Source organism: Salvelinus sp. IW2-2015, linkage group LG7, assembly GCF_002910315.2.
Source record: "Salvelinus sp. IW2-2015 linkage group LG7, ASM291031v2, whole genome shotgun sequence".
In the NCBI taxonomy this organism is placed as follows: Eukaryota; Metazoa; Chordata; class Actinopteri; order Salmoniformes; family Salmonidae; genus Salvelinus; species Salvelinus sp. IW2-2015.
The window spans coordinates 3,809,449-3,835,907 of NC_036847.1; the positions used below are offsets into that span (position 1 = coordinate 3,809,449).

Consider the following 26,459-nt stretch of genomic DNA (forward strand, 5'->3'; position numbering starts at 1 on the left):
ATTATGATTGTGTCAACATGTCTGTTGGAAAAGGTTATGGAAATGGACGCGAGCTTGTGTGCGCGCTCATTTCTGGTGCACATGTGACATCCTATGGAAACAGTCTGTCAATCACAGTTCATACAAATCATATGTTTCTGCCAGTAGACTGTGTGGGGGGGGGGGGGGGGGGGGGGGGGGGGATAAGCATGAGTGAGAGTCATGTAAAAGAATTTACAATAATTAATTGTTGATGCAAAGTGAGACTGAGACGTTGATGCAACGTTGGCAATAAATAGCCTATTTATGATTGGAGGTAGGCCATTCCTGGCTGCCATGGTGATGCGTGACGGAATGCAGAATATGGACTGCACCCCCTCAACGACTGATTTTTAATCAAGTCAACGGTCAGAGGGATACACCCACTTTCTATATAATTTTCAAAATATTTTGTTGGTGCACATACTAATTGGTTGTTTTGGATGGTAGTGTATATTGATTCAACTTTTCTAGCTGTACATACTTCAGTTGGCCTTTTGTAAGGTCTGTCAATAGAAGATTTAATTCTCTTTTCTCAACGTAATTTCTTTTCTTCTCTCTGCTACTCAATCACTATTGATATGTTTCTATACCATCGCCCCTGGCAACTGTTACACACATTTCCCTCTGTCCATTTTCTATCGGAGAACACAGTTTTCAATGAAAAACTGAAGTATATTATGTAAATGTCAATTTTGCACAGCCATTTGTTTAATATTGTAAATACTCTAAATGAAAGGTTTTTAATGGTGATTGTTTATAGAGGATTGAGAGAGAATGATCTCCTTCATTAAAAAAAGAAAGAAAAATAAGTTGTTGTGTATGTCTTTCTGCCTGGCTACAGTGTGTGGATCGTGCTTAAACCTTTCTCAATGCCTGCATTTTATAGTTTGTCTTCTACAGTGGCTACCTACTGTATTAACCCAGAGACTGCAATGATAGGAGGGATTTCTTTTAAAAACAGTTCCTGAGTTCAAGTGCAGTACATTAGTTCTCTCAGAGGAGGGCACTATTGTATCACTAAATCTCTACATCCCTCGAACAGTGGTCGATCAAACCAAATCCATTTGCTTGGTGTCTTTGGGAGTAAGAGTGATCTCATCTGCATCTGTTGCCGCGTTCAGGTACTACCAGTCGGAACTGGGAAACTCATTTCCGACTTGCTAACTGGTTGTGGTTATACATGTGTTCAACCAGTTAGCAAGTCAGGCATTTCCCAGTTTCCTAGTTCCGGCTAGCACGTGAACACAGACCATGTCCACATATGCCATGTCAACGGAGCCAAAATCTCACTCGCATGTGAATGGAGTTCGGTTCGCAAAATAAAAATCCCAGGGGCAGCATTTTGAGGTGATACTAACATGTTTATAAGCTGAATGCCTGTGGATATGAGTGGTAAGTTCCTATAGTGATTATTATTTTTGCTCATCCAATTCCACCCCTGCATATGCCTCTATCAGCACAGTAGCCTTCGGAGCATACCGTCAGCTTCCCAACCCTCCCCTTAGCAGCAGCAACAACAGCAAGAAATATGTGTTTAGGCTGCCAGACCGATAGGAGATTTTATGAGCAAGCCAAGCAGCACCAGGAGTCATGTCTCCTGGCTGTACTCCGGCTCCAGTGACTTGAGAATGCAGGCTGTTGATCTGTAGGTACACACCGCTGGATTACACCCACCCACACAGAGTTCTGCAACTCAGCGGTGGCTCACCGGGAAAGCACACCCAGTCATGTCCCTGTTTCAGACAGTGTGGATATGAGGTTTATTTAGTTGTTTGTTTCTGCTCACTCTGCAGACAGTAGGTGCCTGGGAAACCCTGTGTCTTCATCCCTTACAAGGATAGCATGGCATTGAAGTCTACCCCAATACAAATATGTTCATCCTTTCTGAGTAACCGTACATACTGCCTTTCACGTATCTAACCTCATTGGCCAGGACTTCTCAATGAATGCTGGGTGAGACATATGGGAGAGAGCATCCTGACTGACAGAAATGCATTAGTAGGTTGAATCACCAAGGAGCCAAATCCCTCTGAGCAGCGGGGCTGAGCAAGAGACAGACAAGTTTGTCTGGATAGATCCTTACTGATGACTCTCATCCACAGAGCAGCTCTTTATCAGTGGGAGAGGATTAGACGGCGATACTCTTTAGTACACACACGTGTACACACGTGTACACACACACACACACACCTGTGAGATTAGCACTATGAAATTGATATATCATACATACTGATCATAGCCAAGGGAATTAGAGAGAGAGGGCTGAGAGCTTCAATGCCGCAGGCTTTGATGTTCATCATTGCCGGAAGGGAGGGAACACCTGCTCATACAGTCTGTACCCCAAGAACACGCACACGCCAACTTCATGCTTCGCCACACAGACAAACAAATAGACACTTGTCATATCTCAAATAAACTACACATGGTTTTGACATCAGTTAATAAGACAAACAAGTCATCGTGGGATTTCTATTCACGGTGTCCTTTTATTAACACAGTTGCACAGCCAATACATACATATGTCTTGTTGGTTGTTGCTCAACATGAGTCACCATCACGGAGGGTCATCAACAGGGCCTTCCCTTGCTGCTGCATGCTAAGAATGCTAAATCGCTCTGCTTGCAGGTATGGATTTTTCTCTCCGTTCGTTCTCGGGAAGAGAGAGAGCGAGAGAGAGAGAGAGGGAAGAAAGAAAGAACATCTAGGAGGAGTGGAGGTCCCTTGGGGCCCAGAAACAACCTCCACGCGTAATTGAACAAATTAGCCATGAACAGCTGTTACCTGTTAAAATGACCCGCTTTCATTTTATCGCCGTGGACAAGAGGTCTGATAGCATCTGCACGCCACAGCTGTCAGGTATTCTGATTAGCTCTCCCATTCCTGCTTTCAATATATCATGACAAACATAATTACCTCGACATCTCTTTTTATGGATTCGACAAATCGCCAGGCGCACCGAGCATGCCAAGTGTCCATCAATTATAGCCTCAGTCTGCCGGTAGGCTCTCCGCTCCGATCCGCYGGGTTGACTTTGTTAAGCGGTTTCCATTAAGGGAAAAGAAGGCCTGGAATGTTAGACATATTAGGACCTCATGTTGCCTCCTATGTTGCTTGTCTGAGAGAAGACGAGAGAGGAGAATGGTCCGGCGTTTAATGTTAACCTGTGACACGTGTGTATGGTATAGTAGGTGGGAAACCAGGATGGCATGACAGCTGGCCTACACATGGTTCCCAACATTGTGAACGCAGCTGTTTTGTCTTGATTTTGATGTGATTTCAAGGTAGAGTACATTTTCCCTGTTGTTAGAACAGCAAACGCTCAAGAATCTCTTGTCCGAAACCTTGTAATAGACATGGGCCTAATGTGATAATATAGGCCTTTCTCTAGGCCTTTCATTACAGGTAGGCCCATGGTTAAGCCTACCGCGGAGCAGTTCATTCGAGACTGAAGCGATTTTGTTAGATGAGGGTACGCTCGCAGAAACACCGCAATGCTGTTCGATCGGTTTGAGACCCATCAGAACAGAGGCAACCTTCAATTGATGAGCTACTTTCCTCGCTCATAGAGATTTAGCTACTTCTGCTGGACATTGGAAACTTTCTCTCTCATTGCCATTAAATTGTCGTTCCCGAAAGTTTCGAAAATAGATATGTTTTTTTTGTTGTCTTTATTTCTATTCCACCACACATTAATACATTGGGTGCTACCATTACTGTTCCCACACTGTGGCTGTACTGCTCTGTAATGAAGAGGCCTCCTGTTCAAATCAAATCAAATTGTATTTGTCACATGTGCCCGAATAGAACAGGTATAGACCTCAGAGTGAAATACTTACAAGCCCTTAACCAACAATGCAGTTTTAAGAAAGAAAGTGTAAAATAAACTGAAGTAAACATTTTAAATAATGAAGGAGCAACAATAAAATAACAGTAGCGAAGCTATTTACAGGGTTTACTGGTACAGAGTGCTGTTGAATCACTCATGGCTCRGAAGATAAACGACACCGTATGTCTGTGATGGACTACTTGACAGCAGAAAATACAATGACATTATCTGCTAATCAAAAATACWAAAGAAAAAATATAAGGAAAAAGTTGAGTCCGCCACTCATGGTTGTCTGTTCAGCCACTGATTGATTTTGGCCTTCCAGTCATTTCTGTCAGCTGAATATTACATTTTTGTTTTTGAAGAAGAATTTCCTCAGCCAGAGATATAGCCACAAAATACTATATGCTATTTTAACATGGACACATACAGTGCCTTCATAAAGTATTCATACCTTTTGAATTATTCCACATTTTGTTGTGTTACAGCCTAAATTCAAAAACATTTCCAGCCATCTACACACAATTACACCCCATTATGACAAAGTTAAAACATGTTATTCAACATTTTTGCTAAACAATTGAAAATCAAATACAGAAAAATCACATTTACATACACTAACCAAAGGTATGTGGACACCTGCTCGTCGAACATCTCATTCCAAAATCATAGGCATTAATATGGAGTTGGTCCTCCCTTTACTGCTATAACAGCCTCCACTCTTCTGGGAAGGCTGTCCGCTAGGTGTTGGAACATTGCTGCGGGTACTTGCTTCCATTCAGCCACAGGTCGGGCACTGATGTTGGGCAATTAGGCCTGGCTCAAAGTCGGCGTTCCAATTCATCCCAGAGGCGTTCGATGGGGTTAAGGTCAGGGCTCTGTGCAGGCCAGTCAAATTCTTCCACACCGATCTCGACCAACCATTTCTGTATGGACCTCACTTTGTGCATGGGGAATTGTCATRCTGAAACAGGAAAGGGCCTTCCCCAAACTGTTGCCACAAAGTTGGAAGCACAGAATTATCTAGAATGTCATTGTATGCTGTAGCATTAAGATACCCCCGAACCATGAAAACAGACCCAAACCATGATTCCTCCTCCACCATACTTTACAGTTGGCACCATGCATTGGGGCAGGTAGCGTWCTCCTGGCATCTGCCAATCCCAGATTCATCCGTTGGACTGCCAGATGGTGAAGCGTGATTCATCACTCCAGAGAACGCTTTTCCACTGCTCCAGAGACCAATGGCAGTAAGCTTTACATCACTCCAGCYGAGGCATATGTGCGGCTACTCGGCCATGGAAACACATTTCATGAAGCTCCCGACGAACAGTTCTCGTGCTGACGTTGCTTCCAGAGGCAGTTTGGAACCCGGTAGTGAGTGTTGCAACCGAGGACAGGCGATTTCTCAGCACTCAGTGGTCCCGTTCTGTGAGCTTGTGTSGCCTAMCACTTCGTGGCTGAGCTGTGGTTGTGGCTGAAATAGCCAAATCCASTAATTTGAAGGGGGGTTCACTGTCCACATATTTTTGTGTATATAGTGTAAATATTCACTCCCCTGAGTCAATACTTTGCAGAAGTGAGTCTTTCTGGGTAAGTTTCTAAGAGCTTTGCTCACCTGGATTGTATAATATTTGCACATTATTCTTTGAAAAATTATTCAAGCTCTATCAAGTTGTTTGTTGATCATTGCTAGACAGACAGTTTTGCCATAGATTTTCAAGACGATTTAAGTCAAAACTGTACCTAGGCCTCTCTGGGACATTCAATGTCATCTTGGTAAGCAACGCCAGTGTATATTTGGTCTTGTGTTTTAGGTTATTATCCTGTTGAAAGGTGACTGTGTCTCCCGGTTTCTGTTGGAAAGCAGACTGAACCAGGTTTTCCTCTAGGATCTTGCCTGTCCTTAGCTCTATTCCATTTCTTTTTTATCCTAAGAAAACCCTGTAGTCCTTGTCAATAACAAGCATACCCATAACATTATGCAGCCACCACCACCATGCTTTAAAATATGAAGAGGGGTACTCAGTGATGTGTTGGATTTACCCCAAACATAACACTTTGTGTTCAGGACATTAAGTTAATTTCTTTGCCATATTTTTGSCATTTTACTTTAGTGCTGTATAGCAAACAGGATGCATGTTTTGKAATATTTTTTTATTGTGTACAGTCTTCCTTCTTTTCACTCTGTCAATTAGGTTAATATTGGGGAGTAATTACAATGTTGTTGATCTATCCTCATTTTTTTTTTTATCACAGCCATTAAACTCTGTAAAGTCACCGTTTGCCTCATGGTGAAATCTCTGAGCGATTTCTTTCCTCTCCGGCAACTGAGTCAGGAAGGACGTCTGTATCTTTGTAGTGACTGGGTGTATTGATACACCATTCAAAGTGTAATGAATAACTTCACCTCGCTCAATGGGATATTCAAATATAAGTGGACCAAATATATTTTCAACACCTCCACTTTGGCAAAAAAGGATGTATAATTAAGAACAGTATCTTGCAGGATTCAATAGTTAGATTTGTTGTCTTGTTGTCCTGTCCCTTTCTMTGTGATTGTCATTCCAATGGAATCCAGAAAGAACAAAACCCCGTCCTCAAACATTTACATCAAAAGGTGCAAAGTTATGGGCGAAGATACAAAACATTCACATCAAATAAAATAGTTTTCTTGATCAAATAACATAGAACCACAACCACTTTTTGTGTAGTATTAATTTACCATCCTTACAAACCACTTAATGTAAATGTACATTATTGTATTGTACATTGGCTGGTCATCAAGGTTTGTACCTGTAGACTTTCCATCACCATGAAGAAAAACAATGTACAATACAGTAATTGAGTACATTGTGATATCAAGTGATTTGTGATGATGTGGCTCAGTTGGTAGAGCATGATGCTTGCAATGCCAGGGTCGTGGGTGTCAGTTCTGTCGAGGGACCATTTCAGTTTTCACATAGAAATAAGTATTTCAAGAAACTGGAAAACATATATCAAGCAAGTATTTTTATATTCAAGCAAGTATTTTTAGAAGTATTATCTTAACTGTTCTGTACAGATAATTATCCGACTCAAGTTACAAATGCTGGTAAACACTCAAATACATTTAGTTAAAAATMATTCTCACAAAATTTGTGCACTGGGCCTTTACTAGTCCTGTATTAGCGACCGATATAGACGTCTTCAGCATGGTCATTCTTTAAAAAAATGTACACTAAAATAATTCTAATCCAGATTAAAATGCAAAGGTTTTTTACCACTTTAGCTGGCTTTAGGACCAGAGACAGTGCCATTTGCTTTGCCGGTCAGCTGTTCAGGCAGTGCGCCGATTGCTTTGAATTTAATGTTCGCATTTGAATTTGGCCTTGTAAACCTTGTTATAATCAGATTGCCAGGGATTGATTTAATCCCTCCTTTTTGGTGACCATTCGAAACCAAAAGCAATTTTATTGCTATTAAAAAATAGTTGTGATAGCTGTAAGCCTAATTGCTATTTTAATTTATTCGCCCAGTAGCCTAGGTCAATTTTGGTTTCATATTGATGTGAAAATTAACAAATGAACAACTTGGTATTTAGTGCATTTCCACAAAACACAATAACAATTGTAGGCTAAAACAAATAGTTATTGTCATGTAGTGACAGAATGATAATTGAGATAATGCAAATAATTAATGATTACCTAGTTGGGCTAACTTCTTTAACTTTTTGCTGTAGGCCTACATCATCATCCTCTGCCTGCATCCCTACCTGTAGCCTACCTGCCTCTGGTACATATMATGCATTTCCACTTCTCACTCTATCAGTCTTTGCTAGTCCATCTTCCTGAATGAAAATGTGATATTCTAACAGATCAATCTTGCTGGCAAAACATCAGCAAGTTATTTAGCTATAGTGTGGAAAGTAGGGTTGCTTGTTTGTGTATGATAAGCACCCAGATGCTGTGTAGGCAGCACAATCATTCCAGACAGAGACAAGCTGGCCAGGGTAACATTTTTCGCTGGCCGTCTCCGCGTTGGCTGTGTTGCAATATTATTAATATCCTCGGAGCACTCTTATTGATACAACAGTTTTCAATATTCTCAGAGCCGCCTCGTTCGTTGATGCCACGCTTCAATATTCGCAGAAAGTTTCCGTTCCCTGGCGAAAAATATGCAGACAGGCAAATACAAAAATGAGCTGGGCGCACMCGTTATAGGGAACATCTCTGAATGCAGAGCAACTCTTTTGGCGGGAAGAGCACGAGACAATGACACTGTCAAAGAACACTGTGTGCGCCGTCATCTTTCCATCATCACCAGTAGTCCTGCTCTCCACATGCATTGCAGACATGGATATATTTCAGACTCAAGTCATTTCACTGAAATGTTATTCAACCTGCAATGTGATCATTTGGTGTTAACCTGCAGTGTGATCCTTTTAGGGTTAAGCACGAGTGTGATCATTTCAGTGTTAACTTGCAGTGTGATGACCGGCTGCAGTGGATAGCTGCCGTCTTTCAGGCTCCTGACCTATTCTGCTGTTTTCTGTTTTTCTTTACGCTGATCTGAACTTTTTTTGTCCATAATATTTCTGCCATCATTTCCTACGACCGAAAGCAGCTTCTGGACATCAGAACAGCGATCACTAACCTCGATTTGGATGAAGATTTCTATTTCATAGAGGCGGCAGCATTGGAGGTACTGCTCATTCCCGGACTAGGCTCTACACCCGGGACTTGAAAGAGAAAGAGACAGCGCAAGAGAGGCAAAGGAGCAAGCTCCCTGATAAGACTACGTCGGCGAGTAAATAAGTCACTTCCGTTCTATTGGCGAACGTACAATCACTAGAGAATAAACTGGAAACTTTGAGACCGTCGCGGAAATTCTTACACAGGGACACTCAAAGACATTATTAAATTAATCATTGTTTATTGTCAGCGCGCTGGAGAGGTTCCAACCAACTCAATGCACCATAGTACACATGTCAATCAGGAGCTCTCCCTGGGCAGACACAGCAGTTGTCTTATATACGGCTATACACAGACAAGTTATATTTGCATGATTTAGCATAATTAATTAATCATTACCGTTTTGTGGGGAAGTGTGTGTCTCTTTGTTAACAACAGCTGGTATGCGATCTTTAATGTTAAGGAAGCCTCAAGGTTTTGCTTACGTGAATTAGAATACCTCATGATAAGCTGCAGACCATACTATTTACCAAGAAAGTTTTCATCTATATTTTTTCATAGCTGCCTATTTACCATCACAAACCGATGCTGGCACGAAATCTGCACTCAACGAKCTGTATAGGGCCATAAGCAAAAAAGAAAGTGCTCATCCGGAGGTGCCGCTCCTAGTGGCTGGTGATTGTAATGCAGGGAAACTGAAATCAGTATTACCTCATTTCTACCAGCATGTCACCTGTGCAACTAGAGGCGAAAAATAAACTCACGATCACCTTTACTCCACACACAGAAACGCATACAAAACTCAAGATCACCTTTACTCCACACCCAGAGACGCATACAAAACTCAAGATCACCTTTACTCCACACACAGAAACGCATGCAAAGCTCTCTCTCGCCCTCCATTTGACAAATCTGATTATATCATTGTGATTCCTGCTTACAAGCAAAAACTCAAACATAAAGTACCATTGACGCGCTCAATACGGAAGTGGGCAGATGAAGAGGATGCTAAGCTACAGGACTGTTTCGCTAGCACAGACTGGAATATTTTCCKGGATTCATCCGGTAACGTTGAGGAGTTTACCACATCAGTCACCGACTTCATTAATAAGTGCATCAACGACGACGTCGACACAGTGACCATACGTACATATCCCAACCAGAAGCCATGGATTACAGGCAACATCCGCACTGAGCTAAAGGTTAGAGTTGCCACTTTCAAGGAGTGGGACATTAATCTGGATGCTTATAAGAAATCTCGCTACGACCTCCAATGAGCCATCAAACAGTCAAAACGTCAACACAGGACTAAGATTGAATCCTACTACGCCGACTCTGACGCTCGTCGGATGTGGCAGTGCTTGCAAACTTTCACGGATTACAAAGGGAAACCTACATGTTTCAAGCAGACCACCATAGTCCCTTTGCCCAGGAATACCAAGGTAACCTGTCTAAATGACTATCGCTCCGTAGCACTCACATCTGTAGRCATGAAATGCTTTAAAAGGCCCCCTCAGAAGGCTGAAAAGATTCATGGCTCACATCAACACAATCCTCCCAGACAGCCTGGACCCACTCCAATTTTCAAACTGCCCCAACAGATCCACAGATGACGCAATCTCTATTGCACTCCACACTGCCCTCTCCCACCTGGACAAGAAGAACACCTTTGTTCATTGATCTTAGCTCAGCGTTCAACACCACAGTGCCCTCCAAGCTCATTACTAGGCTCAGGACCCTGGGACGGAACACCTCCCTCTGCAACTGAATCCTGGACTTCCTGACGGGCCGCCCCCAGGTGGTGAGGGTAGTCAACAACACATCTGCCACACGCATCCTCAATACGGGGGCCCCTCAGGGTTGCATGCTTAGTACTCCCTGTTTACCCACGACTGCATGGCTGTGCACAACTCCAACACCATCATTAAGTTTGCTGATGACACAACGGTGGTTGCCCTGATCCCCTACGACGACGAGACAGCCTATAGGGAGGAGGTCAGTGACCTGGCATTTTGGTGCCAGAACAACAAACCTCTCCCTCAATGTCAACAAGACAAAGGAGCTGATCATGGACTAAAGGAAACGGAGAGCCGGTCATGCCCCGATCCACATCGATGGGGCTGTAGTGGAGCGGATCGAGAGCTTCATGTTTCTTGGTCCACATTACTAAGGAATTATCATGGTCCACACATACCAACATAGTCGTGAAGAAGGCACGACAATGCCTCTTCCCCCTCAGAAGGCTGAAAAGATTCAGCATGGGCTTTCAGATCCTCAAAATGTTCTACAGCTGCACCATTGAGAGCATCTTCACTAGCTTGATGTAGCAACTGTTTGGCATCCGACTGCAAGGCGCTACAGAGGGTAGTGTGTATGGCCCAGTACATCACTGGGGCCGAGCTCCCTGCCATCCAGGACCTTTATACCAAGCAGTGTCAGAGGAAGGCCCTAAAAATGGTCAAAGTCTCCAGCCACCCATCATAAACTGTTCTCTTTGCTACCACACGGCAAGCGGTACCGGTGCACCAAGTCTGGAACCAACAGGACCGTGAACATTTTCTACACGCAATACCCGGACTATCTGCATTGACCCTTTTTGCACTAATCTCTTTTGACTCATCACGTATGGTGCTGCTACTGTTCATTATCTATCTGTTTGCCTAGTCACTTGATCCGTAACCTATGTACATATCTACGTCAATTACCTCGTATCCCTGCATATCGACTCGGTACTGGTACCCCGTGTGTATAGCCAAGTTATTGATATTCATTAGAATTTATTCCTTGTGTTAATACTTTTTCGATTATTTCAATTWATTCTCTCTGCATTGTTGGGAAGGGCCTGTAAGAAAGCATTTCACTGTTAGTTTGCGAACCATGTGACGAATAAAATTATATTTGATCATTTCAATGTTAACCTGGAGTGTGATCATTAAAATGTTACCCTGCAGTGTGATCATTTCAGGGTAACACTGAAATGACCTGAGTCTGGAATATATCCTTGTGTGATTTAACCTGCAGTGTGATCATTTCAATGTTAACCTGCAGTGTGATCATTTCAATGTTAACCTGCAGTGTGATCATTTCAGTGTTAACCTGCAGTGTGATCATTTCAGTGTTAACCTGCAGTGTGAACATTTCAGTGTAAACCTGCAAATGTACGTGTTAAACTGCAGTGTGATCATCTCAGTGTTTCTCCTGCAATGTGATCATTTCAGTGCTAACCTGCAGTGTGATCATTTCAATTGAAATTACGAGCAGTGTGATCAATTCACTGTTACTAAGCTGCAGTGTGATCATTTCAATGTTAATAACCTGCACTAGGATAATTTCAGTGTTAACTTGCAGTGTGCTAATTTCAGTGTTAACCTACAGTGTGATCATTTTTGTTTTAACCTGCAGTGTGATATTTTTTTTTGTTAACCTGCACCGTGATTATTTCAGTGTTAACCTGCTGTGTGATCATTTTTGTGTTAACCTGCAAAGTGATCATTTCAGTGTTAATAACCTGCAGTGTGATCATTTCAGTGTTAACCTGCAGTGCGATCATTTCAGTGTTAATAACCTGCAGTGTGATCATTTCAGTGTTAATAACCTGCACTGTGATCCTTTCAGTGTTAACCTCCAGTGTGATAATTTTGGTGTTAGTAACCTGTAGTGTGATCATTTCAATGTTGACCCGCAAGTCGATCATTTCGGTGTTAACCTGCAGCGAGATTATTTTCTGTGATAACCTGCTGGCCATGGTTTACCTTAGTGCAGGTCCAGCCCACAGATATCATGGCTGGTCATCATTAAATCTGCAGGAGACAGAATTAAAGGAGAGGTGTCTGGTGGCTCMATGCTAGCTGAGAGGTCTCCTTAAACTCCTGAATATAAACATTAAGCAGGTCATAGGTCAGTGTTCCACTGGCCCCAGGATCATTTACAATGGGCATTTTTAATCAGGCCTTCTGAGGAAAACACCATTCCTCTTTCTGCCCTCTGAAACAAAATCTGATATCTTAATGACTTATTTTATGAATATACATAAGAGGTTGAGCACTTTAAAAGTTGGTGACTTCTTAGTAGTCTTTGGTTAGGAGAATTTTGACCTGCTCAATGTATAATAGATCTGTAATTATATAGTATAGACCTACCACAGACTAGCAATATTTTAAACTTCAGTTTGGCAATTGATTCAGAATATTGGTGAGGACGGGCTGCTGGCTGCAGCTAGTGTTTTGCAGTTGTGCGACTGAGTGATAAATAGTATGTCTGTGAATAGATGTGGAGACTAATGTGATTTGGATGCTGCTGGGAGTGGAATGTAAATCTCATTTTAGCCAGTAGAATGGACCCAGCGCCCCACTCTACTCCATCTCCATCCCTCAGCATCCTTAATGTGGTCAGCTCCCAGCCGGGAGGCTATCTACCCTGGGGCATGGTCCTGACGACCTGGGAGAGGACACATTATCCGATCTATCCTATCATCCCACAGCAAGAGGGCCACAGCTCTAGGTACTTCTCAAAATGACCTGCATCATATCCAGTACCCAAATGTCATCTGTCATCAAAATGTCCAGCCAACTGTCATTTTGGGAAGGTGCATATAGATTGAGTATATCTCGTTATGTGAGAAGGGAGTGATCGAAAGTTACCTGGTTGTTTTTCTACACACCGTTTGAGGTCAGTTTGACTGTTAGAATCCTCTCCTCACTCTCCTGTGTGGAGGATATATCTTTACCCAGAGTGCATCACTCCCACATAGGATGAAAATGGAATTCATGATGCGGCAGCTATTTGCATACAGCCCACCACCACGGTTGAGTAAAGGAATGCATATATAAGACAATAAAGCCAGTGTTTGTTTTGTTCCTATTACCCAGAGTGACACGTCTGCCTCTGAGCAAACACATTACTATGAGACCCGATAGCACAGACCCCCCACTGGTTTTACACCGCTAACACACCCGTCAGATGCACCACAGAGGGAAAAACAGTTATCTAGTTATCTACTTCTCTTCTCTCCGCCTATTTCTAAGGCGAATAGGATTCAAATTGTCTTGAGACAGAGCTCTTGGAAGTCAAACGCATATCTGACCTTATATGCTTCAAAACCAAATCTAAAAGTATCTCTCTCTCTCAACGTGGTGGGCGAGCAATAGATAATTATGTTCGTTTGCGTCATCACGATGTTTTCTTCTATTGCGATGTCAAAATGAACAAAAATGAACCAAATGTTGTGGCAAACAGTGTGTGCTTTGCTGGTGATCATTCTGCATGCTCTCCATGGCGACGATGTTGCACATAGCCTCCTCCACGCACTTACACTTGCCCCTGACGACATCTAGCTCCCCTGGCAACCTTCTCTACCAGAGCCCACCTGTGTGCCTGTGTGTGCTTGTGTTCCAGCCTGTAATTCTCTACTTCCTGCTCCCCATTGATTCAGGCTCCATAGGTCAATATGACCCTCGCTGGAAAGACCATGAAAAACAAATGTTGTTTCAAACTACACCTGCTTGTGACGCATGTTAGTGGAGAGTAATGAGCGTTTCTCTGTGGACTGACTCCATTATAAAGTATTTCCTACTTGAAAGTACAGTATTTTCAAACACAGTGGCGTATTGGAGTATTCTCCATTTGAAGGAATGAACTCGTTTTGAGTTATTGTTTTTCTCATACACATACATGCAATGGAACCAATTACTGTCGTAGTAAACACATTGTATTTTTGAAATAGCTACGTGGTGTTTTTTGTGTTYATTTTTAAGTCAATGGAGTGAAGCTGTGGTGATGCGGTGGCCCTGCCGGTAGGAGAAAAACGCTGCTTCATTTGATCAATACAATCCCAAACTACCTACCTCTATAAATCCATAATGGGTCAAAATGCAGCAGCACGGTTTAGTCCAGATAACCATAGGCTACCTGGCTGGGTTAATCTATAATGACTCATCCTGTCAACCTTGACGTTTTACTGCTGAGCATAACTCATTTTACCTGTAAACCCCCCCGTTTTTTCGTTCTCTCTTTAGCAAACCCTCCTCCGCCCTCTGTCTCACCATGTCCTGTCTTTCAGACAAACATGTTTGTGTCAGAGAGCAGGTGAAATGATTTGACTAGATCAGGCTTCCTGCAGACTCACTATGGGTGGGTATTAAAGGAGGGCATTGTGAGGGTGTGTGTACGCACATTTCTATTTGATTTAACCTTTATTTAACTAGGCAAGTCACTTGCGGGTTGGCGTTCCTGCATGCTAGTGGTACTTGCCCTGGCTCAGAGAATGCGCCCACTGAGTCAAATGGGTGGGGGGATATTCTGTCTGCGTGCATAGACATCCAGTGACAGGCCAATCGATGGGGAGGAGCTGCCGCCTGGCCTGCTGCTGTTTCATTGACCCGCCTGGTCCCTGTTAACAGTTCAACCAAAGAGCCTGTTGTCTCACTCCTCATCTGGGTGGGGCTTTTGTTCTCTCTACATTCTACATTGAGCCGACGCTCTTATCCAGCGCTTTTAAGGTTAAGTGCCTTGCTCAAGAGCACATTGACAGATTTTCCACCCTAGTCTGCTCGGTGGTTCTGAGCTCTACTTTCTCTCAAAACTGTTTGTTTGTCCATACTTTTGCTAGTGTGCTACTTGTACAGGTGAAGACCCATTTTTATATTTATCTGTACAGTAGTTGCTAGCTATCGATGATTGCACTTGAGTAGCGAGGAGGTCGTCATGGTAACCCCATCTTAAGTGGCAGCGTATAAATCAAGCGTTGAGGACTACAGGAAATCCAATCTGCACCCGCCTTAGCTTTTGTATTATCATATTAACTTTATTCCTATTTGCATGGCATCCGCTGCAGCTGGTACTGACTTCCTTCCCACTCCTTGTAAAAGCTCAGGGAGAGAGAAGGCAACTGCAGTGACTTAATTGCGGTGATCATTTGCGTCTCCGTCTTTGTGACTGCAACTTAACTAAGGTGAAGCTCAAATCATGTGTCTGGAATCATCACGTACACTAACAGTCTGTCTAGTAGTCTTGCAAATGAGTCCCAAACACAGAAAGATTTCAATTATGGAAAAGTACATTTTGTTCATTGTTTAAACTTTCCACTTTAAAGACGGACTGTCTTTAGTGTATCACCAATAATGTTTTATTGTATCATAGAAGTGGATCCATGGTAGAAATTCACTACAGTACAGTATGTTTGCATGAGTGTTTGAGTGAGTGTTTTTTTCCCCCAGTGAGCCTCGAAATCAGTCCTCTGCCTGAAAACATGAGGATTGATAGCATTTTGATCAAGGTCGATGAAAATCCATGCCACACACACACACACGCACMCACCATCCCCCCGACAAGACGCCCCCCAGTCTGGGTCTTGGCTGATGGGTTCTTGTAATCCAGTTATCATGCAGTTTGCACGCTCGCTCTATCAAGGTGAGTGTTACGCTATACGAGGCTGGGGGGGCCTCCCATCAAATTGCATTCTGCCTTTCCAGGGCCATAATCAAATGCAGTTACAAAATCACATATAACTACCCTCAGGTTCAATATGTGCTTTCCCTGCTGCTAAAGGCTGGGAGACGGAGACACATCTCAGCAACTTGATAGACTGGCTCAAACACGGCTGACTTCACTAGAATTTTAAACAGCGGAAATGTTCCTTACAACTTGGAATACGTTTTACCAATACAGAGGAGAAAAAAAGCTTGATCACGCATTATACTTATTGGGCTAGCGTTTGTTTATCAAAAAACAACATAGACCGCAATGTTCAAAACATTTGAATGACATCGTGTTGTCTGGAGGGTGAACTTTGACATGGATGCTGTGACGTTGACTCCTTTACTAAACACACGGGTGAAAAAAAAAGATAAAACTAAAATGTATTATAGAATTKAAAATAGCAATTGAAACTCGTGACAGCATCCGCGTTGTATAGCATGAATGAGGAACTGTGCGTTTTAACAACTGTTTTAACCTTTAGTTTGATAGAAATATGACCTAAGGTCGACGTTTGAATGATTTACTTTTCGGGAAACATATTGTTTTGGTTAAAAGCCATTCAGCGACACATGTGTAAAGTGAATAAGAACGTACACAAGCATCATCTGCAACCACACTTGTGTCAAATACAGATGGAAAAATTCGAAAATAGTGTCAGAGCCTCTGTCTTCGTTCATGGAATAATCCATCATCATCATCATCCTCATCACATCATCCTCATCACATTTGAAACCAGAAAATGAGGAGACGGGAAGCAGTGTTTGCATAAGGAGGGGAAACTTTATTTATAACACAGGGGGGGTGCTGACGTGGAGTCGCCAACTCAGCATCTATATTACAAGGTTTATCTGCAAGGCTGCGTATGTACTGTACTGTATTTGGAAACCAAGATCGCAGTGGGCACTAGAGACACACGCTTAAAACAACACACTCTTTCCCTTTTTGTTCGCGTTTTTTCTCTCCCTTTTTTCATACAAAAATGGTACAAACAACAATACAAAATAGTTGTGCTGTTGACAGTTTACAAAAAAAGTATTTTACCTTGATAACTGTGCAATTGTTATAATTTTTTTTTAAGCGTTTTAGATTGTTTTTCCGTTTCATATTTTTTTCTCCATTTGAGTTTATGTGAGTATGGTACATACCAGAAGTCCTTCTGGACCGCAACCTCGGTCATGCGGGCTGCTACACGCTTTCAGATGATCTTGATGATAACTGTTATAGAATTCTTCTTCTGCCCATTATAAAAAAGACACATGCAAAAAAAGCTCAAATTGTACAGTTATATGTTGCCTAACTTGATCTGTTTCGCGTCAAGCAATTACTACATTATGTACACTCAGACGTGAGCAACATCGGGGGCGACTTCCAATACGACACGGGCTGCGTCTCAAATCATATCCTATCCCGTTATAGTGCATTACTTTCAACCACGGTAGTGTACTATATGGAGAGCAAGGGGCCATTTGAGACTCAGACACTGTTCGTGTTTCTGCGCGTTCCTGGTGAAAGGGAAGGCTACGTCTAGCACTGTAACTAACTTGTTGGGAGTCTCCTGCGGTTTGGAGAGAGTGCCGAACAAACGCCCCATGGATTGGGGAAAGCGTTCAGGATCTGTGGTTCTCCAGTGAGGGTAACCGTTCAAAGGCTAACAGAAGACGACCACTTGTACCTAGGGACAGACGGACGGACAGACGGACTGCTTGTGTGCAGGCCTTATGGTAAAGGGAGTGTACACTGTAGAGTACGGGCCAAAGCCGTACACGCAGATACTAAATGGCGGGTCTGAAATACATCTGCAGAAGCGAAACATACTGCCTTCCTCCCGCTACATTGTTCATCCCAAGCTTTTGCTCAAGGAACTGAGTTGTATACTTCAGCCTCCCGCGAGCTCCTGCTTCAATATGCCAAACGAAGACGTGGATGCGCATATCCATACATCCTGATCACCAGTTCCCCTGCGAGTATCATTGTCACAGCAATAGCATCCATTCACCCCAACCGCAACCACCGTTGCACGTTCACAAGTGCAACCTTCAAGCCTCCGTTTATCCAGCACCTTCGTTTCAMCCCTCCCTGGCTTCACCTCTCATCCCCTCGTAGCGTTGGAGTGACACGGCTTCATTTGTCTCACTAATGACTCCGAGATAATGACACATTCACTATGACACGCTGTTCACGCGAGGATGCTATGTAGCGCTTATGACAGCAGCCTTAAGTAAAGTGGGAACATGAGGTGCCTGGGTCTCCTCKCTGTCCGCTGCCACCCATGCAGGTGTACATTTGACAGACTCGAGGGACCAGCAGGCAGTCATGAAACATGCCTTTCTGAATGCTGTCTGGCCATCGGCCAGGCTGGACTCTCTCGGGTGGGGCATAGCAAGGAGGCCTTATCGATATGGGTTGACATGCAGGGTGATGCCCAGGAAGGCTGAGTGCAAATATGTAGAGGAGGACGTCGTGTAATGTAATGACGACGCCGACCTTGAACGGCGACACCCACATCAACAAGTACGGCTGTGAGCGTTATGAGTCTCGTTGAATCTTCCGTGAACGCAAATGGCTTTCGTGGTGACTTGAAGCTGGCGAGCAGGCTGGGCAGGCTACTCGTCCAACGACAAAGAAAACAACACACAGGGTGAAGAATATAAAGTGAACAAATGTACAAAACAACAACATGTGTAAAAAAAAGAAACGTTTATGTACAACATTTATACGTCGGAGTTAATCATGAATCATGAACAGCAACAGCTGTGCAGTGTGTGTGTGTGTGTGTGTGTGTGCGTGTGTGTGCGCGTGCGTGCATTGAGCTAAGCTTTAGTGAAGAGAGGAGCACTAATCCTACTTTGCGATGGCGAGAGGTGAGGTGGAAACCCTAAATACCGCTTCCTGTTTCTGTGTATGTCACCATCGAAAGGCATTGTCGGTACACAGCAAGACCAGAGGGTCAAAGTTCATACCCACTGATGCCCTGTCACTCTACATCAGGTGGGTTTGGGGTCCAACTCACTGCTATTCAACAGCCCATATATGACCTACTCCCCCTTTCAGTGCCCTTCCTATCATTTTGCTTCCACCCACCTCTCTGCCCCTATCCCCCCCTCCCTCCCTCCCTCCCTCCATTCCCCTCTCTGTAAGGCATACTGTACATATATTTTTTCTCCAGAGGAGGATGTGACGAAGAGATGTAGTGTGTAAAGAGCTGATATAGAAGAGGAAGCTGGGTGGAAGAGCATGGGACGTTGAGAGTCCTCTCCTCATATCTTATCTAGGAGTTTAAAGGCTCTCTCTCTCTCTCTCTCTCTGTCAAGGAGACTACCTGGAAGGATCCATCATCCTCTTTATTACGAAGGGTAACTGGAGGATGAATTAAATATATAACCCTGCCCAATTTCTGTCAAATCCACCATTAGAGAGAAAGAGCTTAGGGAGAGAGAAGTATCTCTACGTATAGAAACCACATTTCTCTCAAGTGTAAAATCGCAACTGAAATGACATTGAACTCAGCGGACAGTTCTGAAAGAGGAAAACATTCCGATGGACTCCGTTAACTGCCGAGAGAATGAGTGGACTGTGTGAGTGAGCAGTGGGAGAGAAGCCGTGTTGATTTCTTSAGCATCTCCTCAACTGGGAACACGGGAACACTATGTGAAAGGTCATTTACAAAAGGACTTCTGCCCGTGTGTGAGTGAGAAACAAGTGTATAACCGGGGTAAACGCACTGTATATCATAGGAATGTTGGGTAGTTCTTTTTTCACAAAAGACAATAAAAGGTGTGTTCCTCATAGGCACCTTCTTCTCTAAAGAGTGAAATGTTTAGCACTATTGAACCCTGCTTTGGTAAAGTGCAGTTCTTCTCCATCGCTCTCCCCCCCCCAAAAAAAGTTTGTAAGAGACATATGTTCTCCGACACGTTTTCAAAACCTCTTGCATTTCAAATGAATGAACGTGTCTGAGGAGAGACAGATTGTGGTGCTTGCTAAGTCCCTGACAGAATCTCAGCTCTCTCTCTCTCGCTCTCTCTGTTGCTGCGACGGGGACCAGCATCAGAGATGGCATATCAAAAGGCAAGACGCAACAGTGAATCAGCAGAGAAAAAAAGAGTAAAGTCGAAGCTTGAAACTTTGGGTCTCACAATTTGTCTTCTCTGCCAGCAATGCCAGCAGAGACGGAGCACAAACGGTTTGTTCTAATACTTAAAAAAGACCTACTTTTACACCCCTTTTTCTCATCTTTTTACAGTTTATATAGTTTTCCTCAACACATTGACCAATAAGACCACAAGATAACTAGTGCCAAGTTGACAACATTTGGAAACGGGGGACAGAAACCATGCAACCCACCCATATCCTTAATCTAAGAAGAGAGACTAGGTAAAAAAAAAAAAAAAAAACTCCTATGGATTCATTTCTTTCACATTAAAAATGACTCGTCATCCCTCTATCCCTAGCTCACACAGCCTCGCTAAGTTAAAAGTGCAAAGTAATGCGAACTCAAGACCACAAAGTCACAAAACCATCCAAACTCAACTGCTCTCGGAGGGTACACACTGTTTGAATACAGTAAATACATGTGGTCTAACGACACAGTCCCATTCTGTGTCAGTGTGATGATTCCTATTGTCACACAGGTGACGGCTGTGCATTAGAAGCTCAGATGTGCCAGATTGGAAAGAAAAGATTTGTCCTTCACCTAAGGAGATATACTGTCTGTCTTTGTACAGAGCACTCCCTCTCCGAAATTCACACCAACGATACCCCCCCTCACCCCCAAAGGCAAATCCCCACTGCAACTTATACTGCATCTGCCCGTGTTACATTGCAGGGCGATGGACATGACACACAGGAACAGGGACGGGAAGGTCACAATTGAAAGGCGAGGGGTAATTAGGGGACGGGGGAGGACGGGGTGCACGTTAGCCCGGGAAAATGGCCACCAATCCTGAGTTAGCGGGAGTCAGCAAAAACAAATACGCACCACTGAAGGCACTTCTTAAACAACAGTGCTTCTGTTCTATGGCATTCAAGTTCAGAGAGATTAAACCAGGGCCTTCCACGCAGAGGAAGGAGTTTACTTTCGGTGTTTCTTTTGTTCTTTTCTTCCCCGTCACACAATATGCACCTCAATCTATCTGCAAAGGGACAGGCTGGGGGCTGATGGGGGAAATAGAAAACCAATGGCCTCCAAACACCAGGAAATAGCTTGCATTTAAGGACAGTGAGGACACCATGAGATAATCAAACATTTTTTTTTTTTAAATAACATAAAACAAAAGTAGCCAACCCCAAAATCTACCCCCCTCCCCCCACACACCTTGGAGCAGGAGAGGGCTCAGTACAGTACAATACAGTACAGAAGGACAAAGCTGCCTCACTGCACAGTTCACTATGGCGGTTGCTTGATTGATTGGTCAGTTGCTAGGTCAGTTCAGTTGGTTTGTGTGTGTGGTGTGTATTGTCGCGTGGGGTGTGTGTATTGTCGTGCGTGGTGTGTATTGTCGTGTGTAATGTGTATTGCCGTGTGTGGTGTATATTGTTGTGTGTGGTGTGTGTGGTGTATATTGGTGTGTGTGTGTGTGTGTGTGTGTCTGTGTTATCTGTCTCTCCAAGGTTGGAGAGAGAGAGAGAGAGCATGGCAGACCAGCTGAGGGGGTTCGGCTGGGGGAGTGGATCTCTAACGAGGCCCCCCCTGTGGCCCTATTCGTCATCCCCTCCCCCGTACATGTCGGCCAGCTTCTTGAAGCGGGGGCCCCAGTCGTTGAGGTAGTCGTAGTCCTGGTCCCCTGTGCTGGAGGAGTTGAGGGAGCTGACGGAGCCGACCGTAGAGCCGCTGCCCTCGTAGTCAAACACCAGGAGGGAGTCATAGGGAGGGGCCGTGGGGTCATTGTCCGCCGCCCGCAGACCCTGCAGGGAGGGGGAAGAGAGTAAGTATTGGCATACAGGCCAACATGATTACCAAAGGTTAGTGTGTAGTGCTATATAAAGACAGAGTAGGGTAGGCTTTTTTGTAAGATAACAGCTAAGAAAGCACCATGGAGAAAATTGTAAGTATTGGCATTCAGGCAATATATTGTGAGTGACAGAGTGATGTCATTGGCAGGGATGTAGAATCCCCAAAGAGGATACAGTGGGCAGCCGAGCCACAATGTGTTTGTGTTTTGCCAGACTGCTGGAGCGAGATCAGTGTGTGTGTGTGTGTGTGTGTGTGTGTGTGTGTGTGTGTGTGTGTGTGTGTTGTGTGTGTGTGTGTGTGGTGTGTGTGTGTGTGTGTGTGTGTTGTGTGTGTTGCGTTTGTGTTAGTCAGGATGGATCAAAGCTGAACAGCTGCCAACACTTCTCAAGTGTGAACGTGTTGTCACGGCGCCTGTCAATCAAAGCCTTCGTGCATGAGTGTGTTGAGATTGGGGTTACGTACGCGCAAGTGAGCGTGTGCATGTGTGTGTGCGAGTACAGTATGTGCGTGTTTGTGTGTGTGTGTGTGTTTGTGTGATAACAGCTGTCAGGTAATCTCCATCTCCACTGTTGCCAAAGTTAAGAGCGTTGAAACCTGTAAATAAACAACTTGCAGAAAATGCCTACATTTATGCAATAGTACACTCACGTCTCACACATGTACCTAGAACAGAAGGTGCATCAAAATACTTAGAAACAACAGTACACAGTACGTATATACACCTCCATCTTATTTACTGATCTGAATGTCTTATGTTCTGTGTTTGTGTAGTTTCGTATTGTAAGTTTGTCATTCTACCTTGAGTCGTGTTTGGAGTACCTTGTGCGTGGAATTGTGTGTGTGTGTTTGTGTCAGATCTCAAGTAGAAAAGTCCTTGATGAAGGAATAAACAAAACTATGACCCCTGGTTGCCCCCCTCTCACCTCGTTGATGAAGTCCCCGATGTCCCCAGGGTGGGGGACCACCGGTCGAATGGGGTACTGGGACTCAGGGATGATGGGGCGCTCGTCCACCCGCCGTACCCCCGGGGGCTTACTGATGATGTGCTCCAGAGAGTCAGGCTGCTGCAGCTGGCTCAGGTCATAGTCCTGCCCAGAGACACACACAGATAAGACAGCCAACCTCAAGACAGACCTGACTGGCTGTCAGTGTTTGTGGGTGTATGTGATATATGCTGTATATATACACATACACGTGTGTGTGTGTGTGTATGTGTGTAGTTGTTTATAGGTCTGTATCTCTGTTAGTGTGTGTGTCTGTCTGTCTGAGTGTGTGTCTCTGTGTGTGCATGTGTGTGTGTCTGTCTGAGTGTTTGTCTCTGTGTGTGTGTGTGTGTGTGTGATGGGTACCTGGTCCTCCTCTCCCCCTCCCTCCTCGTCGTATTTCAGGATGTTATCTCTGACATCGTCCTCCGGGTCGATCAACAGCTGTTTGGTCTGTCTCTCCTTCTCTCTGCGCTTCATCCACAGTACAAACACTAGCACCATACCTGCAACACACACAACACACCTTAAATAACACAATAATACTGCAAAAACACACAACCAACACACCTTAAACAACATACATTATTGGCTTACTGCAAAATAAAATACCACAGAAAAAGCTCTACATATTTGTGGAGGATAGGACTGTACCTCCATACAAAAGACCAAAAAACGGAAAATAATGACATTTTTAGAGGAATAGAACCAGAACCGAGAACGAAAGTGATCTATACTGTTATTTTAATTGCAGAACCGTTATTTTAATTGCATGGGAACCAGTTAATAACGTTATTTTAATTTCCAGGGATTTTTTCCCCAGTTCCACAAAAAATTTWACAAAGAAATGTGTCTGCCTGCCAGCTGAAAATCGTTGCCAGTGTATATGTGTGTAGGCTACCTGTCCCTCTCTCCGTAGCATGCATAGTCTACTGTAGCTTCTGATGTTACAGACGTGATTCAGAAATTAGGGAGAGAGATTTTTAATTAGAGAACAATGGATTACATTTTTCAATGCTAGTTAAGCATACTATAGTTATCACGCTTCACATTGGATTTATTAACTAAAAAAGGTAAGATGCGGCTTTTTATTTTAATTCTGGTGTCGCTCTGCACATACAAGCTTATTAGCTAGCTAGCTTGTTAGCTAGCTCTGGTCTAGCTCTCGAAAACTCTAGGCGGTATTATGTGTAATGTAATRGAACTGAGAAGCCTGATYACRGKCTAGCTCCGGTCCAACGTCAGTTAAGCYAACTCTCTGAAGTTCAAAGACATTCARAGTTCCTTCATAAATGCCGCTCCTCTGTAGGTATAATTCTGTGGGCCTAATTCARATAATGCATGTCATAACAACAAGATGCCCAGCGCTTCATTCCCAGCACTCTCCTCACCTGCGGAATTTCGGTCGCATATCATACCCTACACTACACTTGTCTGTCCAACGCATGCACATAGCTTGCCCGCTCCATAGCAAGCTACTCTATCCATTGGTGAAGTCATTTAATGTCGAGATAAACGCAACAAAAAAAAGTTTAAAAAGTTTAAAAAGGAAAAGAAAGGAACGGCATAAACCGTTACTTTTTTTGGGGGGGGGGTTTGAACCGGTTCAGAACTTTATTTTGCCTTGTTGGAACAGTGGAATGGAACAAAAAAAATGATGGTTACGTTCAGAACGAAACGATTGGAAAATATTTTCGGTTCCAACCCCTGAAATGTAATCYATATAAATACGGTATGAGCACCAGACCACACCATCACAAAACAAACCAGCAAGCAGAACCTCAGCAAAACAAGTCCACATTAAAAACCCCTCTCCGGCAGAACACAATAATAAAACCCATAGGGTCACCAACTCAGAGACAGCACATTCTGATAGCCAGCTAAGAATTCATCTATAACACCACCTTTATGTTATTGTGTTAACTGCATGATAAATGTTTGATGAATGTAAGACCCAAACGGCCCAGTGTGTGAAAGAGCAACAAATCATAACCCGTTTCAGCATCTGGTAAGAAAGGCGGTATAATTACATCTGATCAGAGGGATCTGATGTGCAGTATGTATGGAGGAGGTGGTGGTAGCTACAGGGGGAATGGGAGGGGGAAGGAAGAAATGTTTGTTTCTATTCTCTCTGAGAGCGGTGAACACGATTGGTTGTTAATTAGAAAGTGATGGCTCTGAGCGAATCAGAGTGATGCGTCTGGAGGTATGGCAGGTGTGTGTGTATTTCCTACGTGTTTCCGAGTACAAGATAAATAGCTTGTGTGCGTGCACGGATGTTAAAAAAAGCTTTGGAAGTTTTCGATTTCCACTTACATTTCAGACTAGGTTTTCCCTTACGATACATGTATCAACCACCACAAAATGTCCATTAATTATAATCTACATAATAATTCACCTTTCCTGTTGATGCAGGATTTCCTGCTGTAGCAATCTGGCTGAGATTAAGTTCCTACATATGTGTCTAAGACTTCCAGTCCACCAAACTCACTGAGCAGTATGATGATACAGATGAGAATGGCTATGATGGCTCCAGTCCCAAGTCCAGCGGCAGCCACAGCCCCGACCAGGGTGCAGTCTCCGTTCTCATCGCACGGACACACCTTGACCTTGATAACGGACCTGTTGGAGAGGGGAGGGTTCCCCGAGTCGGTCACAATCACAGGCACCTCATACACCCCCGGCTCCAGATACTGGGTCCGCAAACTCAACCGGGCATAGTCACCTGGGGAAGGAGAGAGAGAAGAGACAGACAGAGGTTACTACCACTGAGAAGAGACATCTATAGGGGGAGAGGCATTTCTTACAGGGAAATATAGTATTCTTTCGAAACAAAGACATCAACATATATTTCAGGATGCTGTGTGTCCCTGGAAATACACAACACAAACAAAAGGGATTCATGTAAACATAACAGTTTTGAAAACATAGCTAGTCCGTGTATGGGGTAAATTGAGCACAGGGACAGAGTTCAACACTTCCTACTTTTTCAATCTAAAAAGTACTTTGTCCCTTTTGACTACCAGGAAGTTTGAAAAGACAGGATCTGTGGGCGAGGAGCTTCTATTCATGAGCTCGCCTTGATTGACAGCTCTTATGTCAAGCAACGTGGAGGCAGTGAGCGGTATTGTAGTAAGATCATCTCAAGCTAATTTGGTGATACACAAAGCGACTCAAACAACATTGAAATTGCATCAGTGATATCTGATTTTTGAACGACCCTCCCCCCTTTTGTTCCATCCTGGCTGAAGAACTAGCTAGCCAGTAACTAGCTAACATCAGACACAGATGAAAGGGGAAACATATACTGTCCTTATCTTTGCCATAGATGAATAGGGAAAACTTTTAATTATATTTGCTGACACCTTACAGGTGTCAGTAGAGTAGCAATCAAGCTATATAAACAATTTCCCTCTGCAAACACGTCTTCTCCAATGTTGGTTACAAGGCGGTACTTATTTAAATGAGGTAAGAGAATATAACGTTATCCTTGGCGTATTGAACTAAGAGTTTAATAATGAATCCCC

General features: G+C 43.6%; 2 protein-coding genes across 2 annotated transcripts in view; one reads left to right on the forward strand and one right to left on the reverse strand.

Moving 5' to 3' along the window:
* The window catches only part of LOC111966223 (transcription initiation factor TFIID subunit 4), a 10,760-nt gene extending 9,939 nt beyond the window's left edge, over positions 1 to 821 (forward strand). Inside the window, exon 16 of the mRNA XM_023990689.2 lies at positions 1 to 821. This exon is cut by the window's left edge and continues 1,124 nt beyond it. The gene's annotated coding sequence lies outside the window, so the exon portion shown is untranslated.
* An 18,297-nt stretch (positions 822 to 19,118) lies between these two features.
* The window catches only part of LOC111966224 (cadherin-4-like), an 86,230-nt gene continuing 78,889 nt past the window's right edge, over positions 19,119 to 26,459 (reverse strand). Inside the window, exons 10-13 of the mRNA XM_023990691.3 lie at positions 25,424 to 25,657; positions 23,299 to 23,438; positions 22,873 to 23,037; positions 19,119 to 21,900 (exon numbers count right to left, since the gene is read on the reverse strand). Coding sequence (XP_023846459.2) covers positions 21,694 to 21,900; positions 22,873 to 23,037; positions 23,299 to 23,438; positions 25,424 to 25,657 — 746 coding nt within the window. The 3' untranslated portion in view covers positions 19,119 to 21,693. The remainder of the gene's footprint in view (positions 21,901 to 22,872; positions 23,038 to 23,298; positions 23,439 to 25,423; positions 25,658 to 26,459) is intronic.